This window comes from Scomber japonicus, chromosome 5 (assembly GCF_027409825.1).
Source record: "Scomber japonicus isolate fScoJap1 chromosome 5, fScoJap1.pri, whole genome shotgun sequence".
Classification (NCBI taxonomy): Eukaryota; Metazoa; Chordata; class Actinopteri; order Scombriformes; family Scombridae; genus Scomber; species Scomber japonicus.
Window position 1 is genome coordinate 16463072 of NC_070582.1, and position 22244 is coordinate 16485315.

General features: G+C 38.5%; 2 protein-coding genes across 2 annotated transcripts; both read right to left on the bottom strand.

Moving 5' to 3' along the window:
- Window positions 1-2051: 2051 nt before the first annotated feature.
- Window positions 2052-4591, bottom strand: islr2 (immunoglobulin superfamily containing leucine-rich repeat 2). Its single transcript, XM_053319751.1, has one exon. It carries the CDS (start codon window positions 4589-4591, stop codon window positions 2456-2458), a length of 2136 nt encoding a protein of 711 aa, XP_053175726.1. The 3' UTR covers window positions 2052-2455.
- An 8864-nt stretch (window positions 4592-13455) lies between these two features.
- On the bottom strand, window positions 13456-21530 carry sema7a (semaphorin 7A). Its single transcript, XM_053319898.1, has 14 exons — window positions 21410-21530; window positions 20950-21089; window positions 20495-20536; window positions 20303-20398; window positions 19935-20037; window positions 19616-19726; window positions 19013-19155; window positions 17646-17824; window positions 16940-17048; window positions 15902-16097; window positions 15003-15115; window positions 14260-14405; window positions 13976-14034; window positions 13456-13883 (listed from the first exon to the last, which is right to left on the bottom strand). Exons 1-14 carry the CDS (start codon window positions 21528-21530, stop codon window positions 13456-13458), a joined length of 1986 nt encoding a protein of 661 aa, XP_053175873.1.
- Window positions 21531-22244: the final 714 nt, after the last annotated feature.

The window sequence follows — 22244 nt, forward strand, 5'->3', positions numbered from 1 at the left end:
ATGTGATCCTAACGAAGGATTGCCTGCACAGTGTCTTTAGATTTTGGCCAGATTATATACTCATATACCATTTGTCTGACCCTTCTATAGATGTGTCTGCGTTTGGAGAAATAAGTGCACTTATAGCTCCGTGTCTCATGTAGAGATATTCACCGAGCCTCTCCTGTTTGTCTGGAGATTGTGTGTCCACTTTGTCCTCTTCATGTTCCCCTGGCTGTTTATGTGTGAGGGACACAGTCTCCAGTCTGGTGGGAGAGCTTGTGCAGCACTGATCTCCCATCTAACCCCACTCACTATGTGTCATCATTTTCAACACTTTATGTGCTTAATTTGGGATACAACTCATTTACGTTGTTTCAACCAAGAGGTTAATCACAGGTGTTTTTCAATATGTCATTATTCTCCTATAATTCCAATAATACAAATTCTAAGTTATCAAACACATGAATGTGCGATTCACTAAGCATCACTTTAAAGAGGCTATTTATATGTAGAACATTTGACTATTTATGAATTTACAGAATGAACTGTTGTCATAGGCTGCTTAATTTTTTTTCAGCTGCAAACGTTTTGTGTAATTAACAGTAACCTGTGGAATAGGAAGACAAATGAAACTGTATTCCTGTTTTATTTGTAACAACACTTGCTGCTGTCAGCTTTTTCATATTGTTGACTAAATTCTTCTCTGGTTTCTTCATCAAATAACATCGTTTGTTTTTGCGATTTTTAAGTGAAAATATGAACTCCGATTTTTCCTTCTAATTACTGTGAAAAATAAAACTGAAACTACTTATAGAGTAATAGTCCATCTTATATAGACTAATTTAAAATGTCCAAATTCATGTGTGTTGTTCTGTTGTGTTGAACGAAGATGAGCTGGCGTGGACTGAAGAGGAGAACGAAGACAAAGGAGTTTTTTTGTGCGCGTTCAAACGCAGCAGTTTCTTATTTAGTTATATTGCTTATTAACACATTACAGCCCAAACAACCTCCGTTAAAGAGCTTCTCAGATTTTTTTACACTGTTGTTAATAAGACAAAACAATCAAACTAAGATCAAATTAAAAAAAAAAAGGGAACTAAAAGAAAAAAAACCCTAAAGAAACGTAGCATAGAAAAAATAAGTATTTCTTCATTAAGACTTGATTGAAATAATTTCCAACTTGGATCGATGATATCGATGATTTTATTACCATTTTTATGAATGTAATTTCTTTATTTCAGGTGAATTTAGGATCAAATACTTTTTTTTCTTCATAATTTATGTCTGCAAAATCAGAGACAACTCCAGAAAATAGCCCGTATTGTTTCATATGTTTTATTAATTCCACTTACATAAAATTATATCAAAAATCCTGAAAGATCAGTTTTTTTTCCGATTTACAACATAGCTCACAAAAACTCACTATGCATAAAATTACAAGACAGTGAAGCCGCCTGACGCACACATGCGCCCTTTTTGTTTAGGCTTCATAAAAACTTACTTACCGTCGTAAAAAAAGAATAATTTCAATTCACATGGCTTTACATCACAGGTTGACAGTAAACATCTAAAGTCCTCTAGACTACACTAATATGAACCACACAAGGAAATACGTGTGACATGCCATGGACACGTTCATTGTAAAAAGCGAGAGTAGGCTATAGCAAGCACCCGTTGATAAAGAGGTTAAAGTCGCACATTTTTAAAGCCTTATATTACGTGAAACAACATTTGTTGGTAAATAACCTGGGATTTCATGTCAAGCACAACACATCTGTAAGAAAAATGTCCCTTTCGGGCTCACAGGACAGCGGGCAGGGCGCTGCTGTGTGCGCTGTGAGGAGCACCCAAATATCTGCGACAGCGTTTGCAGGTTTAAAACATTTTTAAAAGATCCAAAATCTGCGACTAATACCACCCGTGGACTAGCCGAGTGGAGCCGGAGTGCCGACACCTGAGAGAATGATAATTGGCCGGATTCTTTTTTTTTTCATCCACAGCCTTGACACACAGTTTAGAAGGACAATTGGTCCCTGATAGCTTTAAAATATATGGCACTTTTAGTTTTTTGTGCTCTTGGTGATAATACTTTTCACCTTTTGCCATCAAATTACGCATAACTCCGGCGAGCTCCGCGTCTCACCTTATATGGACAATTTGCACCCATGCCCATCTGTGTCTGTCCTGCAGAAAGGGAACATTTTGTTGCTTTCCTGTCCAGTTTTGAGGTCTGATAAACTGTAGAAATTTGTACTTGCACTGTAAACTTACAGCAGACTACAAATGTCACATGAATCAATTCACAATCTCAGTGAATGACGGAGTACTTTCTGAGGTAAAAAATAAAAAAAGTCACCGTTTTATATCGATGCCATTGTTTTCACGTGTAGTAATGGTGGGTGAGTTACCTGATTGAATGTAGGCTACTTTAAAGTAAAATATTATACAATACACTGGCAGACATCAGAGGAGCTCAGCGGCTTGGGGGCTTGTAGTTGCCGTTGATCTCCTCCGAAATGTTGACTGCCTCTGCTCCCAGTGGTAATCTGTCACTGTACTCGGAGCCCACTTCGAACTCCTCCTGGTTGGTTTTGGATGAGGATCCAGGGATGGACTCTGTCACCACGCTGCCCTCAGCCTCTCCTTCTCCATCTCCTTCGTCTCCGTCGGCCTCTCCCTCCTCCTCTCCCAACTCGCTGGGGTTGAAGGTTTTTTCTGACTCCACAAAAGATGCCCTGGGATCAAAATCTCCAGTCATTTGTTTCTCCATCTGATCCGGATTCTGAGTCTTCATGATCAGCTTGTAGGTCTTTCCTTGGTACTTGTATAATAGATGGCAGCAGGTGGCCCCCAGCAAGGGCACAGTTGCCAGACCCAATAGGAAAATGCTGACAATTACAATGATAAGTAGGGAGGGGATCTTCTTCCTAGTTGTAAAGACAACTTGGACTTGGCAGTCCTGCCCCCCATAGGTGAGACAAAGTGTGTAATTGGTGCCAGGCTGTAAACCGTGGAAGCGGTAGGAATTAACCCCCTCCTCTATATTGGACCATTGAACCATGGAGTGTCCTTTACCCGTATTTACACAGAGGTAGAGCATGTCCAGGGTGGTTTTGCTGGATGCAGACTGAAGCAGACCCAAAACCTCTTTATTCACTGCTTCTGAGTTTCCAGTTTGACTGAGATGAAGGTTGGATTTGCTGCTAGGAAGCTGCAGTGGATTCAGCTGTACTTTGGCCTCCGTCTCTGACACTTCTAGTGCAATAACACCAAAATCAAAAGTGTACTGCTTCAGGTCATCCAAGCTCATGTTGAAGGCATGGTTGGAGATGTATTCACTGCTATCTCTCACACCACATTTGCTTGCAAAGGTGGGGACCTTTGAACCACCACCAATTCCATCATGTTTATCTGAAGAGCTTTCAGGACTGAACTTTGAGTTTTCTTCAGACTTAGACCAGTTGATCACATTGTTCTTGGAGGTCTTGGGCTCTGTATTCTTTGTAACAGAAGGGCGGATCTTGTCCACTGTAGATTCAACTGTTGACTTAGTGGCATGTTTTTGGGTGACTGCCAGAGATACTTTAACACTGCTCTCTGCCTTCCCTAAATCATTCACTGCAGAGCAGCTGTAATTTCCATCTTCCTTTTTACTCATGTGAGGGATGATTAGCGTGCCATTTTGAAAGACGAGAAATCGATCGTTGGTTGTTTTATCATTGATTGGCATATCGTTTGTGTCTATAGTGGTGGGCAAGGGGAATAAAACATTTTGATTTCCTGCATTCACCTCCCAGCTGACTTGTGGTTTGGGGCTTCCTTTTGATTCACAGGTTAAAATGACCATGGAGCCCTCAATGACCTCTGTGTTTTCAAGATTGGGCTGGTAGGTTATTGTGACAGTAGGGGCCTTACAGTCCAGTATGGGGATTTTTGTAATCATTGTACCTTTCAGGTGTTCAGGTGACATACATAAAATGGCGTTTGGCTCAGGAACAGCAATCTTGGTTGTTGTGATCCAGTCCCTCAGCCATTCCAGGTTGCAGGAGCATGTGAAGGGGTTGTTAAAAATCTGAAGGTGCGACATGGAAGAGAGAGCATTGAAGGTTCCTTGCACAATAGTGGTGAACTTGTTGTTGTTAATGCGCAGCGACCTCAGGTCTTTGAGTGTAGAGAAGGCATCCTTTGGAAGATTCACCATTTCATTGTTGTTCATTTTCAGAAGCTGCAGGGCATTGAGGTTGTGCAGATCCTCCCATGGAAAGTTCACAATTTTGTTGTGGCTGATGTCAAGGTTGCGGAGCTGAATCAGGGGGGCCAAGGTGTCCGTTTCTATGGTTACTATCTCATTATGGGCCAGCCAGAGAGAGGTGACCTGAGTAATGTTGATGAAACTTTTACTTTTCAGTAATTTGATCTTATTAGCAGATAGGCTCACAGTGGTAACATTAAGGGGTAGACCCACAGGTACCACTAGCAGATCTTTGTAAGCACAGTCAGCAAACTGATGGGAAAATTTATCCTGGCAGCTGCATAGCTCTGGACAGCACTGCACAATACCGATCACAGTAGTCCACAAGGCAAGGAGCTGCAGAAGCCTTCTCGCCATTTTCTGCGCCTGCAAGCATTAATTAACAATTAGCCAGGAGTCAGATTGTTATCAGATTTATAAAACATCCATATGTCCATCATACAAGCAGAAATGTATAGTGAAAAGTTTTATATTTCATATAAATTCAAATGTGTTTTACTAGGTAAGTGATTTCTTGTAATAGGGCATCAAAGATATTTATCACAACTCAACAATGCATTAGAAACTCACCAAAAAAAGCAAAGAAACGGAACACTTAGTGAAAATACAATTGCCTCTTTCATACAATACGACTTAAAGTATCAGGTGCAAAGACATGACACTTATTTACCTAAACCAGAGCACAAAAACAACATTGCATTTCGAAGCGTTTTGAACACTCGTGCATTTAATCATTGCACATATGCTGTGTGTCATATTTGCAGCAATTTCAGGGTCAGGTGGTCTCTCTGCTCTGAGCGTGTTCCTACTGACCGGAGGAGACAGCCTTTTATCAACCATTTATTTCTGCAGTTAACCAAAACATCTTGCTTTCAGCGAAGGTTCAAATAAAATGTTTCCACAATTCATTTCCAGAGCAGCTTTTTTGCGCTCATGACAAGATGCCCTTGTGATTAATCTGAGTTGCAATTATTCTACAGGCTATGGGCGATTTTTCTGCCCTTAGTTTTCCTCTGGAAGCTGCACAAGATTAAAAAAAAAATAATATTTTGGCACAGTACAAAGTACTGTATCATCTCACCTTTCCAATGTTAACTTCAGCTCCTGTGTCTTATAAGAAGTAACGCACTCTCGGAGTTTGCAATCCTCTGAAACAAGTTCAATGATCGAAAAAACTCATATCCTCATATGATGTGGATCCTTTCACATGACTTTTGCAGAACTCGACAACGTTGATGAAGGGCGGTGGAGGAAACATTTTTTCCCGATGAGTCGCTGTTGCAATCCGACGGCGCTTTTTTCCTCTCCAGCGAGTGTGGAATCCACTGCGCGTCCCCGTCGCCCCGGAGCGAGAAAATGAACCGTGAACGCGCAGCCTCTCCCATCTCGCTCCTCACTATTAAAGATACAGAAGCTCCGCGTCCTCCAGCCTCAAAGAAAATTCATAATTTAGGATCCCATGTTTAATTTATTACATCGACCCAGGCCTAATCTTTGACCTCATTCGGTCTGGCTGCAGCCTATTGTCTCCTATCTAATTAAAGGACTCAACCAAGAGTTTCCAAACAAAGATTTTAAGTTTGTGCTGCGACTAGGCTGTGGGTGCAGCTTCTGACAAAGCTGCAATATTCATATTTATTAGCATTTAAAGATAGAAACAGAAATGTCTAAACTGGCTGTGCTGAACTGGAACATATCCAATGAGGGAAAATATCCAATTATTTGAGCCACAGTAGTTTAGATTAGTTGTATTTGATTGCGTCAAATAAACATTAAGCTATGTGAAGCTCGTCTTCATTAATCCATTTAAAGAATATAACCCGGAAATAGCATAGACAACTGACACAAAGCGTTTAAAGGTTCTTTTTAACCTTCCTTTCCAGAATATGCACAAAATAGGCGTGTACAAAAATAGGCCTATGTACTATGTACTGTCGTTTTTTGATTCATAAGTTACGTTCGTAGCCTATGACCTAAAGCCTATTATTTTAAAAGAAAAACATTGTTAGTATTACATTTTCTTTAGTGTTTGAGTAATTTGGATCAGTGCAAGTGAGCAGACTTGTTTCTTGTTAAAACACTGCCATCGTCTGGTGCACCATGAACCCTGCCATGTTTATCTGGTTCCCAGTTTAAACAATACACTATAATGCATGATAAACCTACAGCAGATACACCATCTATCATCACACTTGTAAAACAATAATGACTGAATGTTAGCCTTTGACATGGCTTTTGTTCTTAATTTTCATATAGTTAATATTTTGATCTATAGTTTTCTCGCTTTCTTTCCATTCATACACTTCTCTCTCTCTCTCCTCTCAACCCCACCCCAGCACCTTCACGCCCACCTCCACCCCCTCTGTGTGTGTGTGTGTGTGTGTGTCTGTGTGCTTTTGTCTGCCATAGGTTACTTTTGGGTACAAATTTCAGACTTTGGACCACTTAATTGGGACAACTTGTCCAACTGGGGACAAAAACCATGTCCCCTATTGGGGGAGAAGGCTGATTTTTGGGTCAGTGCTTAAAGTTACAGTTAGGTTAAGGTTAGGGGTTATGGTTAGGATTAGGGTAAATCTCCAGGAAATTAATGTAAATCTATGTAATATCCCCCAACATTCAACATGCCATTTGACAAAGGTTGGTCTGTCATAGACTACTTTCAGGGACAAATTTCAGACTTTGGACCAGTTAATTGGGGATGGCTTGTCCAATTGAGGACAAAAACCATGTCCCCAATAGGGAACACTTGATTTTTGAGTCGGTGGCAAAGGTTTATGTAATTATATATTTATATGTAATGTAAATCTATGGAATTCACTTTAATCTGTGCAAAAAGAGTATCACCTCTGGTATATTACCACTTGATACCAATATTACTCTTGTAAATAATGTAAATTATTGCCGCTCTTCTATTCTTTTTTACTGTCCACTTGCTGCTGTAATAATGCAAATTTCCCCATTGTGGGACTAATAAAGGTGGCCTATAGGACAATATAAGTGTGTGTGTGTGTGTGTGTGTGTGTGTGTGTGTGTGTGTGTGTGTGTGTGTGTGTGTGTGTGTTGTCTTTTTAGCATCCATAACCTAAAATATTACTCATGCTGTAGGGACCAATTTCTGTGTCCCATGGAGCTGATTTTTGTGACTACTCTGTGTGTACCCTAGTTGTCATAGATGGTATTGCAGTGTGTGAATTTGCACCCTGGGTACATTTTCCTGACAAAGTGTGTAACTGTGTATATTATATAAGCCTTATATTGTACGAATAGTATTATATTTTGTGCACTTATATTTTGGCAAATTAGTTTTCCTAAAATCAATGAGGGAGCCCATTTAATCATGAAACTTCATTTCAAAGTGAGTTTATTCTTTGGAGGAGACTGTTGGTAAAACAAAATTTCTGAAGCAGACAAAACATACAAATAACTACAAGTATAAACAATTATTTGTAACTATATAAGGAGTCTATTAATGTAATGGTAAAACTGGCTTACAGTAAAAAGTAACAAAAGTCAAAATACTAAGAGGGAAAGACAAGAAATGTGAGAAATACATCAGTACTACAGAGTTTCAGCCCCAGAGACTGAGGTTTTACTGCAGGACTGACCACCGCTTCTGTAACAATAAACGTGCTTATTGTACCCCAGATGTGTACGTCATTTGGATAAAAGGCACCTGCCTGTTAAAATCTTTAGATTGTGCCTTTTTTTCTTGTTACAAATTGATTTCATTGAAACAATGAAAGTCTCTTGCATTTACCTGTAAATCGATTGTATTATTATGTATCATTCATTATTTTAACAGGATCCATAAACCATACTATGTTATTTTAACAAGGTCCTTTATATTGCTGTACACCTGTCTTTCTCTTCCCTGACTTCTTTCTTAGACACCTCAAAGAAGAGGAGCTGGTTACTTGCAGAAGTCCACACTGTGGAAAAGACACTAATGATCTTCATAGAATCTGGTAAAGTACCAGGAAAGTCAAAGGGTTTCGCATGTATTAAAGCTTGACCAGAGTCACTTAAAAAATGAGGGTGGATGGTGGTAAAGTTCTATGTTAAAAATAATATCACTGCCATTTGGTGTGAAAGTGCAAGAATTTACTGAATGTGTGTTGATACAAATTATACTCTTTGCACTTTTTATTACTTGTTTTTAGTTTTTTGGTCTATAAAATGTCAGAAATTAATTGTGTGTGTGTGTGTGTGTGTGTGTGTGTGTGTGTGTGTGTGGCATTTTGAGGAAGTTAGACTTGTTGGGGTTTGATAATTAAGGTTGGGATTGTAAACAAGTCAGTTCTGTTAGACAACAGCGCCATCTGCTGTCAGAAATGGTGAATGTATATATTCTTGCAATCATAACAAGCCCGTAAGTAAAGTATACATGAATACAAATATTAATATCATTTGGTGTGTTGAAACTTAACATCCATGACAAAGACTGATTAAGTTAAAGATCCTTACAGTGTTGTCTGTATTCTTATTAAAGGTTGAATATGTAGAATATTTATTAAAAGCTATATTTTTTTAAAAATAATATAGCCACGGGGCGTTTTGAGGGGTACAGAATGAAAGTATTGCTTTTCCATAAAAAAAATATTTAGTCTGAATTAATATTTTTAAAATTTTTTGACGGGTTCGACAATGACGTTCTGACACGTTCTGTGTACATTGTACCAGCCATTTAACGGCCGGAATTGCGGGTTGCCAGGGTTGTCTGTTGTTCCGGTGCAGCTACTATAGGCTGGCACTGGGTGAAATGGAGTTGTAAACAAACACAGCCGTGTTGGACTTACTAAAACCAGAGTTTTTTGCTCTCAAGTGCAAGTTTTCATCACAAAACTTCGAAGGTAAGACAGAATATCTGTTAGTCGCTGTAAATAAGTGGTTGTTTACCTTTGTATGCTGCTGGTTCACTGAGTTTTTAGCGCAATAATAGTGGTACTGTTGAACTCGCCAGGGTCTTAGCTTTCATATGAGATGCTATTTGTTTGTGTACCATGAAGTATCAAAACGGTAGCAATGGAAATGTGGAGAGTGGGTTGACTTTCTGACGCTATTCGGATTTTGATATTTGATCATTAACCTCTTAACGCACGCTGTTCCGTTCACGGGACGGGACGGATGTTAGGAGGTAGCCACACGTTCTTCTGAATGTTTTAAACACCAACCCTTAAACATATATACTCATGCCGTACAATGTTGGAAAGCTTAGATTGTTCTGATTCATTCAAGACTACTCACGACTTATATGGTTGCTCACAGCCGTAATAGTATTAGCGATTAGCTTGGCTAGCCACTCAGCTAAGTGAGAAAAGCTATACTGCCTACATACCTTCAAAGTCTTCCCTTTATCCACAACGATCATCTTATGACACATGACTTTATGTACAGCTCGCCAAGTATCCATTCTTGTGAAATATGAAATCCGTTTCCATAAAACCGGAATATTTTCCTCAATATGTCCATGTATTTAGTCCAACACGTAACGTAATAACACAAATAACAAACCATATACGGTCCGTTTACGTCATTTCCTGACCTGCGCGTCCATCTCAGAGTACTAGATGTGACCGTGAGCCTCTTCTGCTTCTGACGACACCACACACAAGCCAATCGGTGCTTAGGATTAGGCAGTACACGCAGAGACATTGCTGCTACTCCCACTGGCTAGTTACAATGCAATGTACCTCGGTGGTTTACAGCGAGGGTATGTTCGCTTCCTGTTTTCAAAATAAAAGCACCAACTCTATCGTTATGGTTTTCTTAATAATAAAAGGCAACGGGTGTTTTATTTTGTGAAAATGACCGGAAGTGCGTTACTCGCTACGGCTAACTTGAGTGGCTCCGAATTCGCAGGAACAAAACTTTAAGCAGATGTTATTTGGACAAATTAGCGTCACATTGTGGATGTAAAGGGCTACTTTCTCACCTAAAAAGGTTAGACATGTGGATAAAGTGGTATATTTACAGAGTTAGAGCTAAAATAAAATCCGGCACCGGACCTTGCAACCGGACTGCTGGAATTACTTTTTGGTTGTTGCGACTACGATCTCGAGACATTAGATGGCGTTGTTCTGCTCATTCTACATATTCTACCTTTAAGCTGTATATGATCAACGCTGTCTGATGGGGGCGTGTGTGTGTCGGGGGGAGGGGGGAGGAAGGGGGCCTTAGTTTACTTAATTAGTTTCAATTTGGACGTCTGTGTGATCATGATAATGCTATTTGATACCATAGATATTCAACAATTGAACCAAGATACATTTATTATTTTCTCACTCTGAAAAACAGTTTAACCTGAATTCCCCAAAACTACTTATCTCTGAATTATCTCTTTAACCAAATTTCCTTTTGATAACTAATGTAATATTTTTTCAGACTGTAATTACAGACACAATATGAATCACTATTGTACTCAAACCAAAACAAAAATATTTTCACTGAACTTTAATAAAGAAAAAACAACATGATCCCACCATCTCTCAGTTATACTGCATGCCTTACCAAAAGACAGGAGAAGGACACGGGTCATTTTTGCCAGTGGTGTCATAAAGGGCAACCACAGCATGCAAATGAGGAAAGCCTCACCTCCTCCACATTTGTTACAGGAGGGGTTCACGTCTGGGTACATATGACATAGCTTGTCTTTGGATACATGAGTCCTCATACATACATATTTTGGATAGTGCTGATTTCTTGTGGTATATGGTACATTGGGAAATGTCACAGTTTCATGTGTTTTTTTTTAGTATAGTTTGTTTTTAAATCCAAAAGGCGTGGTTCCAATCATGAACCATGCCCATGGTTTATTTCCTCCATGGTTTCCTTTAATGTGGTTTCCTTCCACTTTCCTGTCAACATACTACAACGGGAAAACATCAAGCTTGAGTTATGTAACGATCAAGACTTGCACTCATATCAGTTCATTCAACAGAGGAAAAAAACAAGTCATGGTCACTATATTGCAGTTTAGACAGCAGTATGGCACCCTCGAGACCAGCTGTGGCTGCCAGTGAAGAGATGGGGATACTTAGAGTGCTTTTTAAAGTGTGTGAGGGAAATCCTATCAGTGATGCTAAGCTATACATGTACAAGGCCAAGTTCAAGGTTTCAATGAAAGCATTAACATATTTTTTGTTTTATCCAACAGCAGGGTGGGCTTGGATTTAATTATATAGTATGGCTCAGGCAATTAGAAACCACAGGCAATATATCACACACATCCACAAAAGTATGTTTACATTACCTCAACTATAAATAACGTCTCAACAGCAAGTAGTAACAAGCCAGATAGACATTTAACCACTGTAGACGCTGAGCTGTCAGGTCAGGTGTCATCTCTGGCTTAACCTGAGACCTCATGATCTTCATTATTGTGTCCTGACAGCAAGGCACATTTACAGGTGGGTCAGCTGTAGTCATGCTGTGTACTACGCTGCTGAAAAAAGCATGTGTAGTCACCTCTTACTCAACAAAAAGTTGAAAAGTTTGTTTTGTAAAGACTCAGATGAGGCAGAAAAAAAATAGTGACAAAAATGGAGGGTGTGTGCAGTCTCCGGAGGGACAGAAGATTGCACTTTGAGTCATGCTAACTACTATGTTGTAAGAATGTTTTCCTAGTGTCTGGGATGAGGGTTAAGATGTCTTCATCATCATGTTCTCCTGTTCATAATGCTTCAATAACATAAAAAATAACAGAGGATCACTTTGTACCAGGTTAATCAGATTTAAAGGTGCTGTAGATGTATGATGTTGTATCCAGAATGAAATGAAAGGTAAATACAGCATTCTCAAAGAGCTTTTAAAACATAATTAGTTTATATCAGATCAAAGCCAGAAGAATTTGGGATTTCCACCAAAATGGTTGTGGAGTGATTGCCAAACAGATAGTGTGCAGTTGTTGTGCTGGGACTTCCTCTCATCATGTACACAAGATGTTCTCATTTACAGGAGTTGAGACTTCACATCCTGGAATAGGACAGATTAAGCTAAAGATCCTTACAAAGTTACCACTGCACGTGGTTTACAGAGTGCCATGTCTGATGACCTATTAAGATAAATAAATTACTTTATTGGATCCAAAAACAAACAGTTTTCCACTCTATATGTTTTTTTTTTATTATTATGTTTTAATGATTAGGAAATCAGTGGTATTTACTTACAGTCTTTAGAAAGAACCGTGGGTATACAAAATACTGGTATTGGATATTACTTGCAAATACAAAAACAAAAATAAACCAAAATAAACTCTATATAATAAATATATTAAGTGTAATGATTTAAAACATTTGAGTCAAACATAGTCAAATATAAATAACTAGAAAAATAGCTCTGCTTAAAGTGCAATCTGTGTTATATTATTGCTACTGAAACAGCCAGTCAGGGGTAATATCATTATAAAATTAAAATTAAAATCTACATTTTTTTCTATAAATTAAACAGTGTCTAATTTGAAAAGTTTAGACATTTTGTGTACGCCCTGACTGTTAACTGTTATGACAGTAGGAGGGGGAGAAAAACAAAGCAGGGAAATTTACTGAGGGTGCCTGGCTGTCACGGCTCTTCCCTTAACAGTCCGATACAAATGACACCATGAATGGACCAAAGGCATTTCACACAGGAACTTAACATTGTCCTGCCCTGAAATATGTGTATAGCTCACTACCACAGAAACTACACCACCCCTACTGTTTATCCGTGGTCTCCAGACCAGAGGCTTTGTCACTCATTGTTACACAACATCTTGATGTTGTGATTTGGTTTGAATGTTATGGTCACATACAGACACAACTTAAGTAATTACCTTTAGATTGCCTGTTCCTTCTCTTCATCACCTTGTCTTAAAATGAACTCTTACCTAATGGAGCATTGTTGTTACTGCAGCTGATCCAAACAAACACCATTAGGCCCTTCACATAAGTCACGCAGTGCCTTACTACTGCTGCCCAGAATTCTCACCTTCTCTCTCTTCTGGCACCCTTTTAAAAACACACTTGTGTGTTCCTAAAGCAGACACTTCTGCCAAACACAGCTATATGATCACTTGCACACATAAGGTATAAAGTTCACTGCAGGAGTGTTCCCGTTTGAATTGCTGAGCTGCAGTGCTATCTGCATGGTCTGGTTAAAAATAGCAAGACAAAGCGCCCCTAGAATGTTGATGCTATAATTAAAACACAGGGACAAACGGATGCAATTAGTTATATGTGCATCTTCTATCTGAAAAACTCCAACACTGCTACAGACAGTCCAAGTGTTATCCATACTGTGTGCAGAGTAACAGCTGATACATTATTCTTTTCGTCAGGGACATTCTCAACAAAGTTTCTTTTTGTTTCTATAATTACTTGCTTTTCAAGATTATATCTTTTTACTACTTTAGTGTAGTCTTTTTCTTGGGAAACACACTCATAGCTGCCATAGTTCCCATGTTCCATGGCAGGGATGAGGAGTAGGCAATTAGACTGCATTTGTAGACAAGGGCTGCTCTGGCTTCCATGCTCCCAGGTGTAGACAGCGTGGTAAGAATCTATAGGACATGACAGATAAAAAGGGACACCCAGGGAGACAGAGTGAACAGTTGTCAAATCCACTCTTGATGGTGAAACAGTGTTTCGTTTGGTCCGGTTTCCTTGCTTGTGGTCTTAAAGAGAAAGAAAAGATGATTCAATACAGGTGAGACGAAAACCTTTTTGAACATGAGTTAAATATGAAAGATAACTCATAATATCTTACCTCCTACTGATGTAGGGCATACACTTTTTTGCCCGTCAACAATATTTTGAATGCTGCCACTGTGAACATAAATAAAAACATGTTTCATCAAAAAAAAATTGCGAGGAATGAGTGACCTGAAAACTTTGACTGTCTCAGTTTTTGTCTTTGCATAAAAATATGTTCCCAGATTTTTTAGTATTACAGTGATATTGTAAAGAATGTGCAAAGAACAACTATTTCAATTACTGTTGACTATTATATGTTAAGTGGAAAGCCTTCTGTTCAGTACTGTCAACACTTACATGACAGTCGGGGTGCATCCTTGATTAGTCCAGGCACAGTATGGGTCACGAGCCAGAACACAATCTGCACAGGATTTGTTGTACTCTTGACAGCTCTGGAGGTCCACGATTGAGACTTTCTCTGAAAAGCCTACAACTAATTTTTTCTGAAGAAAAACAAAAACATTACTTGAAACCTGCATTAATAGATTTATTTGGCTGCTTAAATGCATTGTAAAAAGCTATTAACATAATACTGACGTAACACCTCAAGAAGTTGTGATGCATGCTAGCAAACAATTGCTTATTTATACATCCAGCAGACATGGAACAACGATAGCATTCACCTATTTCCACCTGACGCATTAAGTACCACATTTACTCTCCATTTAACTCTGTTTTGGTCTCCACCGACTCTCGAGAGAAGTGTCTGGCTCTTAGGCTGCTCAACTATGTTCACGAACTAGTCATTAACTTTAACAAGCTTTACCTAGCTTTCTTGCTGCTTTGGCTGAACACAATGTTAATGAGGTTAATGTGAGACTGAACTAAAACAGTTAAGTTGTCAAATGAAAACAATGAGCTGAAAAACAATCTGTAGTACAGAGGGGAAGTTGGGTGCCATTTCTCTGTAGGCCATTTGATCTGTTGTTAATATAAAAATGTTGCTTAATGCATCTAATGTAAAAAAAATAGGTAGCGGCTGACAAAAATATAACACTGCACTGTGTGTGACATCAATGGCATTTTGAATGAGCTTGTACCTTTTTGGAGTCAAGTTTCATTGATTGTACGGTTGACTGACTGGAGAGTTGTGTTTCAGAGATGATGAAAGGTTCAGAGCCAGCCTCTAAGACTTTATGGATCTTCCCAGAATCTGTTTGGAACAACAATTTAAGAGGTTATTTTATTACATTTATTGTTTTGGGAGTAATACAGTAGGCTAGGTCATTGTTCTCTATAATGGACCTTATAACAGAGTGATTACATGCGAAATCAAAAGGGAAACATGTATCAGCGAGAAATACAGTCTTGTGATAGTTCATTCTGTGATATCAAGGTGCAGTTTACATCCATGTCTAACCAAACTGAAATAATATTTGTTGTGAAGACTTTGAAGGAATTTAATCAGGTATTAATCATATACAGTTACCACAGTTTACAGGTGGGCACCCAAGATTAGTGTCACTAGTAAGTATCTGACCAAATGTGAAATATGGTAACACTCTGTCCCTCTCTTCCTGATTTACAGGGTTGAATAATGGCTAGAAAAGTGTTTTTGCAGAATATTATGATGTCACAGTCAAATTGACCCTTGACCTTTTGGATATAAAATATCATCACTTCCTCATTTGTGTGAAATTAGTGTATATATTTTTAAATTATGGCCAAAAATGTGTTTTGAGAGGTCATGGTGACTTTGACCCTGATCTTTGACCACCAAATTCTAATCAGTTCATCCTTCAGTATAAGTAAACGTTTGTAAAATTTGAAGGAATTCCCTCAAGGCATTCCTGAGATATCACATCCACAAGAATGGGACAGATTGGACAATCTGAAAACATTCAGACATGTTTGAAAGTTGGGAGGTACTAGCAAAAGAACAATGGGCATACAGGGTGCTGTATAAGTTAACAGTGCATTTTTCTTAAACAGGACATACCAGTGGCTAAAAGCAGAATGTTATACAAGTGCTGGTCTGCGGCCTGGACTCTGTCCACAGCTATCTTTGTGTAGTTGTAGCTGCTAACATAAAATGGAGCTTTATAGTGCACCGAATGGACCCAGTCATTCATTTCTGGATGATCCTTCACCATATTGACCGTGGCCAGTGGTAGAGTCTTGCTATTTTTTACACACTGAAAGACAAAGGGACACATTTATTTTCATTTGAAAGTAGTCTTGTGTTGAAGAAATGAATGATACTGAAATGGACAAACAAAGGTCTAGTCTGTCTCAGGTGAGTGTAGTGTGGTTATAGGGTACTACAGAGACAACAGCAACTTCAATTTCAAATGTATTTATATAACATAATACATAATACTATACATAACATAGTTGATCCAAAGTGCTTCACATAACTTACAAGATGTTTATCAAAAATGAAACTTTAATTCTCACCCTGACTCTGCTTACAGGACGTTTAAAAGGACATTACGGTTATAACTATTATCCTACTATCATTGGATATACAAACTGAAGGTATCTAATTTTTCATAATCAGAGACAAACATTTCCCTCAAGCAACCCTAAAAGGCAAGGGAATGGTTTTATTTACAAACATAGCAACGAGTCCACCCCATACATGGAAAATCACGGAACTACGGGAAGTTTCACCTCACTTAAAAGCTCATTAAACTATTTACTACAGCAACAGGACAGATAAACCTGTAATTCCACAGTTACAGAGCTGATGTCAAACATAAATAAAAAATATATCTGACCAAAGATGTGTTGATATGTGTTTATATCTCTGAATCAACACATGGAAACATTGAACCACTCTTTGAACACAAACGTGCATGTTGTCCACCCACTTATGTATATCCTGTAGTTTTTTTAAACCTACAATCCATCTCAGGCACATGTGATGCACTACATGACTCACAAAAAGTGAACTCAAATAAGAGTTCTGTACAAAAATAAAACAATAAGATGACGTTTTCTGTGTCTACAAAGCAACATAGCAACAAATCCTTACCGTTCCTGGTCTTGGCTTGGGAATTTCGTCATTGTAGCCTTTGAAGGTTGAATTCTCAAATATATCTTCAATCATTTCTACAGTATAGATGCAAACTGCTGTTGAGTTCCTACAAAAGAAAAAAGATGACTGGAGTTAGCTGAAGTTTTTATGTGTACATTATTTATTGTTTCAACCATGGGAGTAGCTGAGGTTATGTGTTTGTCTCATTTCTGTTTGTCTCTGCTTTTAACACAATATTTTAATGGTAGTAAAGGCAATTAAACACTTTTGGGAAGTTCTGTCATAGACCAAACAAGAACTGAATAACATCCAAGATTGCCCGAATGGGGTGTGCCTGCTCCAGTCCTCCCTCATATAAATGAAATAAATAGCTTTTCCAAAATGTTGTCATTACAATGACAGAATACATCGTTTGGATAGAATTATGGTTCTTTCCTGTGAAGTAAATGCACATAATTTCTAGGTATATAATAAATAATAAATGAACAGCTAATGTCAGGAGCTGAATCAGATTTAGTCTTTTATCTATTATTTCATATATACTGTATATATATATATATACACACACAAAGCCAGGGTTAGTTTTGCGTACGCATGCAAGCACATTTCGAAATGCTGAGTTTTCCTTTTGGTGTCAGCGTGTTACTCATTTAGTTGCTTAGTTGCTTAGTTGCTGATAATAAAGGAAGGGAAAGTGTCTAACCAGCTACTTGTGAAGAGTGCATAGACTCTTGTGTCATGCCAGTCGTCGGCGTGCATCACATAAATATCTTGGAGGCGGTTGAAATACAGCGACTCCTCTGGAAATCCACAGACAAGACGGGCCTTCAGAAAAGATGTCCATATATTCTGGAAGAATCTCTTTGAACCACCTTCATCAATCTGCAAAATGAGACAAACAAATTACATCAGGAAGACGCTCTTTCACTGTGCATACAAAATAAAAGTCACTAACTAAGGGTTATTTGATAGGACTGTCATTAAGTCTGAAACAAAATGCCTCACTGCTCTTAGGGTGGGTCATGTTTTGCACAGATAACAAGAAGTGTCAAAAAGACCATATTTCACAACCATAATCATAATGTTAGATTAGTTTATCAAGACGAGGAAGCTTGTTCTGTTGACCTGTGTGGAAGGAATGAGACCTCCCTTTAGCAGATGGTTGAACATTGTCCTGGTTAAATACTAATTATAGATACACTTTTGTCAAAGCCAGGCATTGTATTGACACAGGATATAATCCAGGCTGCTCCATCTCTCTTTGTTGTTCAGCACTGTACAAGCGAATAATTAATTTCCTAAGAGGTTATCATATTATCCACAGTCAGTTCGGTACGTCACAAACTCTACTGGAAAAACTGTAAATAGTAGCTGCACTTAACAGTTGTTCCATAAAGAGGCAGAGATTAACATCAACATTAAAGAACATGGGTCAAAAAGATGGACTTCATCTTTTTATATCTCACAAATTAAGGAAGTGTCACTGTAAGTTATTCATAAAAATAGAGACACCCTGTGGAGGACAGACTTTGCTGTGTTAGGTGTCTTTGTTTCCATGCATAAAGGCATCATTGTGTCATTGACCTTGGAAACAACAGTTCACTTTATGATCCTTATAGTAGCACTTCTGTCACACATGATCTTTATCAGCAGATGTAAATTTGAACCTCTGCATCTTTTAAGACATCTAGGAAACTTTGTCTATTCATGAAAAGCATGAGATATGATTGAAAGCTCCAGGACAGCCACTGAATGGACTTAAGTGGCTGGTGACAAACAATGGTGACATAACATGCTTTTTGTGATTTTCTGTTATTTATCTACTGTTATAATACTGGATGTCTTCCTTGAACATGAGATTAAAATATGTACAAATTATCCCTTAAAAGTAGAAAGCCCACACTTAAACCTGCTCTGAATGCTTCATTTGTAAAGTTATCTCTATCTACCGAGTGATATCTACCTTACATGTTACTCAAGTGACTACTGAAAAGATTTAGGGTCATTTAGCCAAGGTTTAGGGTAATTCAGCCATCTAGTAAAATGAAGACTTCGCTGGGTCTAGCGTACTTTACAAACTCTGGCCACTCTGGAAATCCAAGGGTCAGCCTCTGGGTTGTGGGCTGAATTCTTTTCACGGAAAAAGATGTAAATTTTCTCATTGTCGGCATCGTCCTTCCGCCTCACCCAGGATGCAGAGATGAATGTGGGCTCTGTTGGAGGAGGACATATTTACTAAATTTAACATGTTGTTAAACTGTTTGGGTGGTGCCTGGTGACTATTATGTGACCTCAAAGCTTGGTTTGGGGATGCCAAAACAAAACTGTAATGAGGCGTAGACATAATAATATGAGTTACAGTTAGGGTGTGGCAGTCTCAAGGCTAATTGCCCTAATCCAGATTTACTGACACAAAAAAGGCATTTACAACTTTTATACATCATAACAACTGTGTTTTTCATCAGATTGTCTCATGGCCTTATGATATCCTCCACACTAGGCATTTGAACATATAAAAGAGAGAGAGAGAGATATGTTTTATATAAAAAAAAAATTCTGTCCAAGCACCTCTATCTTGGAGGAAGTCGTTTGATGTCCTGTCAGATCACTATACAAATTGAATAACAGGATAATATTCACTCATCATTGACAAATTCAGTAGGACTCTCTCACCTGAGACCCAATTGTCATCCATCCAGACATTAGTTCTACTTCCAGCCTTCCTTCTGAATTGTAATGAACTCCCATCACTATACAATGGTGCTGCTGCGTATAGGTCCTCCTCTAAGAATAGCAGAGATACATCACATCAATGACTCACAGCAAAGATGTTCAATTACTGAGTGGGTTGTATATCTGTGAAAATGTAATGTCTTGCCAACTCTGCTATCACAAATTATGTAATATGGTTACATAAGTCTGCAGCTCACATGAGCTACATTTTTAAACCTTTGAAAACATGGTCTATGGTCATGCACAAAGCACTACTTACCTACTGTTAGAGAGAGTGAGTTCTGTGTGTAAATGAATGGAGAGATGCCCGTCCCCTCATAGCTCTCAACAATTTGATTAGACTGATTGTTCACTGAAGAAAACTGTAGAATCACAGAAAGGTAATAATGGTGTGATTAATTATTTGTTGACAATGTAAATGGAGACATGCAGAATCACAAAACAAAAAACCCAAAACCTTCCACCTGCCACTTAAGTGAATTATATACAGGGTGCAATTGCAACCTGAGTAGCATCTCTCTTTAATCTTTAATCAGCTTTTCCCCTGCTGTTGCCAGTAAAATGAATTAGCTACAACAACTCCTATGCTGAGTATGTTAGAAAGATTTGATGCAAGCAAAAACTTACAAGTTTCCAGCACTGTGGTTTGTGTCCATTTGTCCCACAGACAAACAGACTGTCTTGAAACTTCTCGATGACAGTGATGACATTTTGGCAGGGACCCTAGGACACAGAGGCTGTTATTAGTCATCTGGCAGGACTTTTTCTGTATTTGAAATTATATATTTTAAAAATCCCTCATTTCGCCAAGTAACTAACCTCTTGGCACTGCTGTTGTCTGGTGGTATGCAGATTAAATTTCTGCAGGGGACAAACATTGGTAGACAGATTAAACATTAAAGTAACATTTAAAAAAACACTGAATGTTGCTCTTTCCAAAAAACTCAACTGAAATATTATTATTTCTAGTGTTTTATACGCTATCAGGTTAGCTTATGTTATCTGCTCATGACTAGTAGTTAACCAGCTGCTCCTGACAGTGGGGGGAAACCAGACATGACCCATTGTGTCTTGATTGAACAACAGTGTGATAGCCATCTGTTACAGTACAGCATCTAATTGTGATCCCAGCTGTGTCACATTTAAAACAACACAAAAAACGGATTAAATAAACAAAAGAATAATAAACGTGTTAGAGAGATAGCCTACAGACTGGAATATATCAAGCCTACATGACGCAGGAGGAGATCAAATAAACAGCAGTGTTCACTTACCTCTATGGTATGATTGTTTGTAACATCAAGTTTGAGAACAAAATCAGTCCCTCCAACATACATCTCATCAGAGTCCTCATGATAGAAGAAGACACTGTGATTCTGAGAGACGTCATATACAAAGTCACCACTGATTATATCTGTGGGAGGAAAGATCGCCAGACTCAGTATAATAGCAGTGTCTGGCATATAATCATTACATAGACCTGCAAGTATGTTAGTGAGGCTCAGACCAGACCTATATCAATAACTAGTGCACTGGGTACTAATAGACAACGTTGTAAATCAATATGATCTGGTCGTGTTCTACGGAGAGGGCAATCTAAAATAAACTGGATTTTAGCGGATTTAAAAGGAGAGCAGCTTAACTCTATGACAGTTTTCAGTACTAAATTTGCCTGCATCTACATCGCAGAATAATTTAAATTGAATGATGACTACGAAGAAGGGGTAACATTACCTTTCGTCAGAAGTCTGGGAGGATTTTTAGAACCAAGAGTCGGCGTCTCCTTTAATCCAACATTAAGTACTAATTGAAAATCCTCAGCGAGCCACATAAAAATCAACACAAACCGCTTCATTTTGCGCCTAACTTTAGTGATTGCCGTCTTATCTGGGGCTGTAAAGGACTTGTGAATTGGTTAGGGTTCCCCATATAGGCTCCACCTCCAGGGCAGGTCATTCCTAAAGCATCTTTTCCTATAGTCTTTGCCACCGGTCACTCAGGTGCAAGTAGTCGTGTCCCAGCCATCTGCAATGCAGTCAGGATCAATCCTATTGATTGATGAGGGCAGAATTAGTTCAGCAGTCAGCAATTTACCAGCCCTGGGGGATGAACAGTGATTTGAAATGAAATTTGCCCCAGCACAAGGACCCCAGCACAAACAAAAAAGTAGTTATTTCATTTTATATTCAATCACTTCATCTAGTGTACACCAACACAAAATATAAGATTTTTAAAGCACCTTCATGTAAATATGTTTACGGTACCTGCATGGACTAAATGATATTAGATCGTGCTTAACCCTGCATTCAGACTCCTGGTTGTTTATGAGTACTGTAACAGTACTGTCAAAACATATTGTATGCTATGTTGTAAGATAAAAGAAACCAAAATCTTTAATTCTTTTAAATGCAGATATACCTACAACTACAGGAACTGTGGCAAAACATAAAACATCTCGATGAGCCTTATTTATGACGGATATCAGATCTGATTGTTCCCTTGACATAAAGCGCAGATGGGGAAACAGCTGCAGTGGGCACTTCCCACTGATTTGGCCTGTTCCCACAGT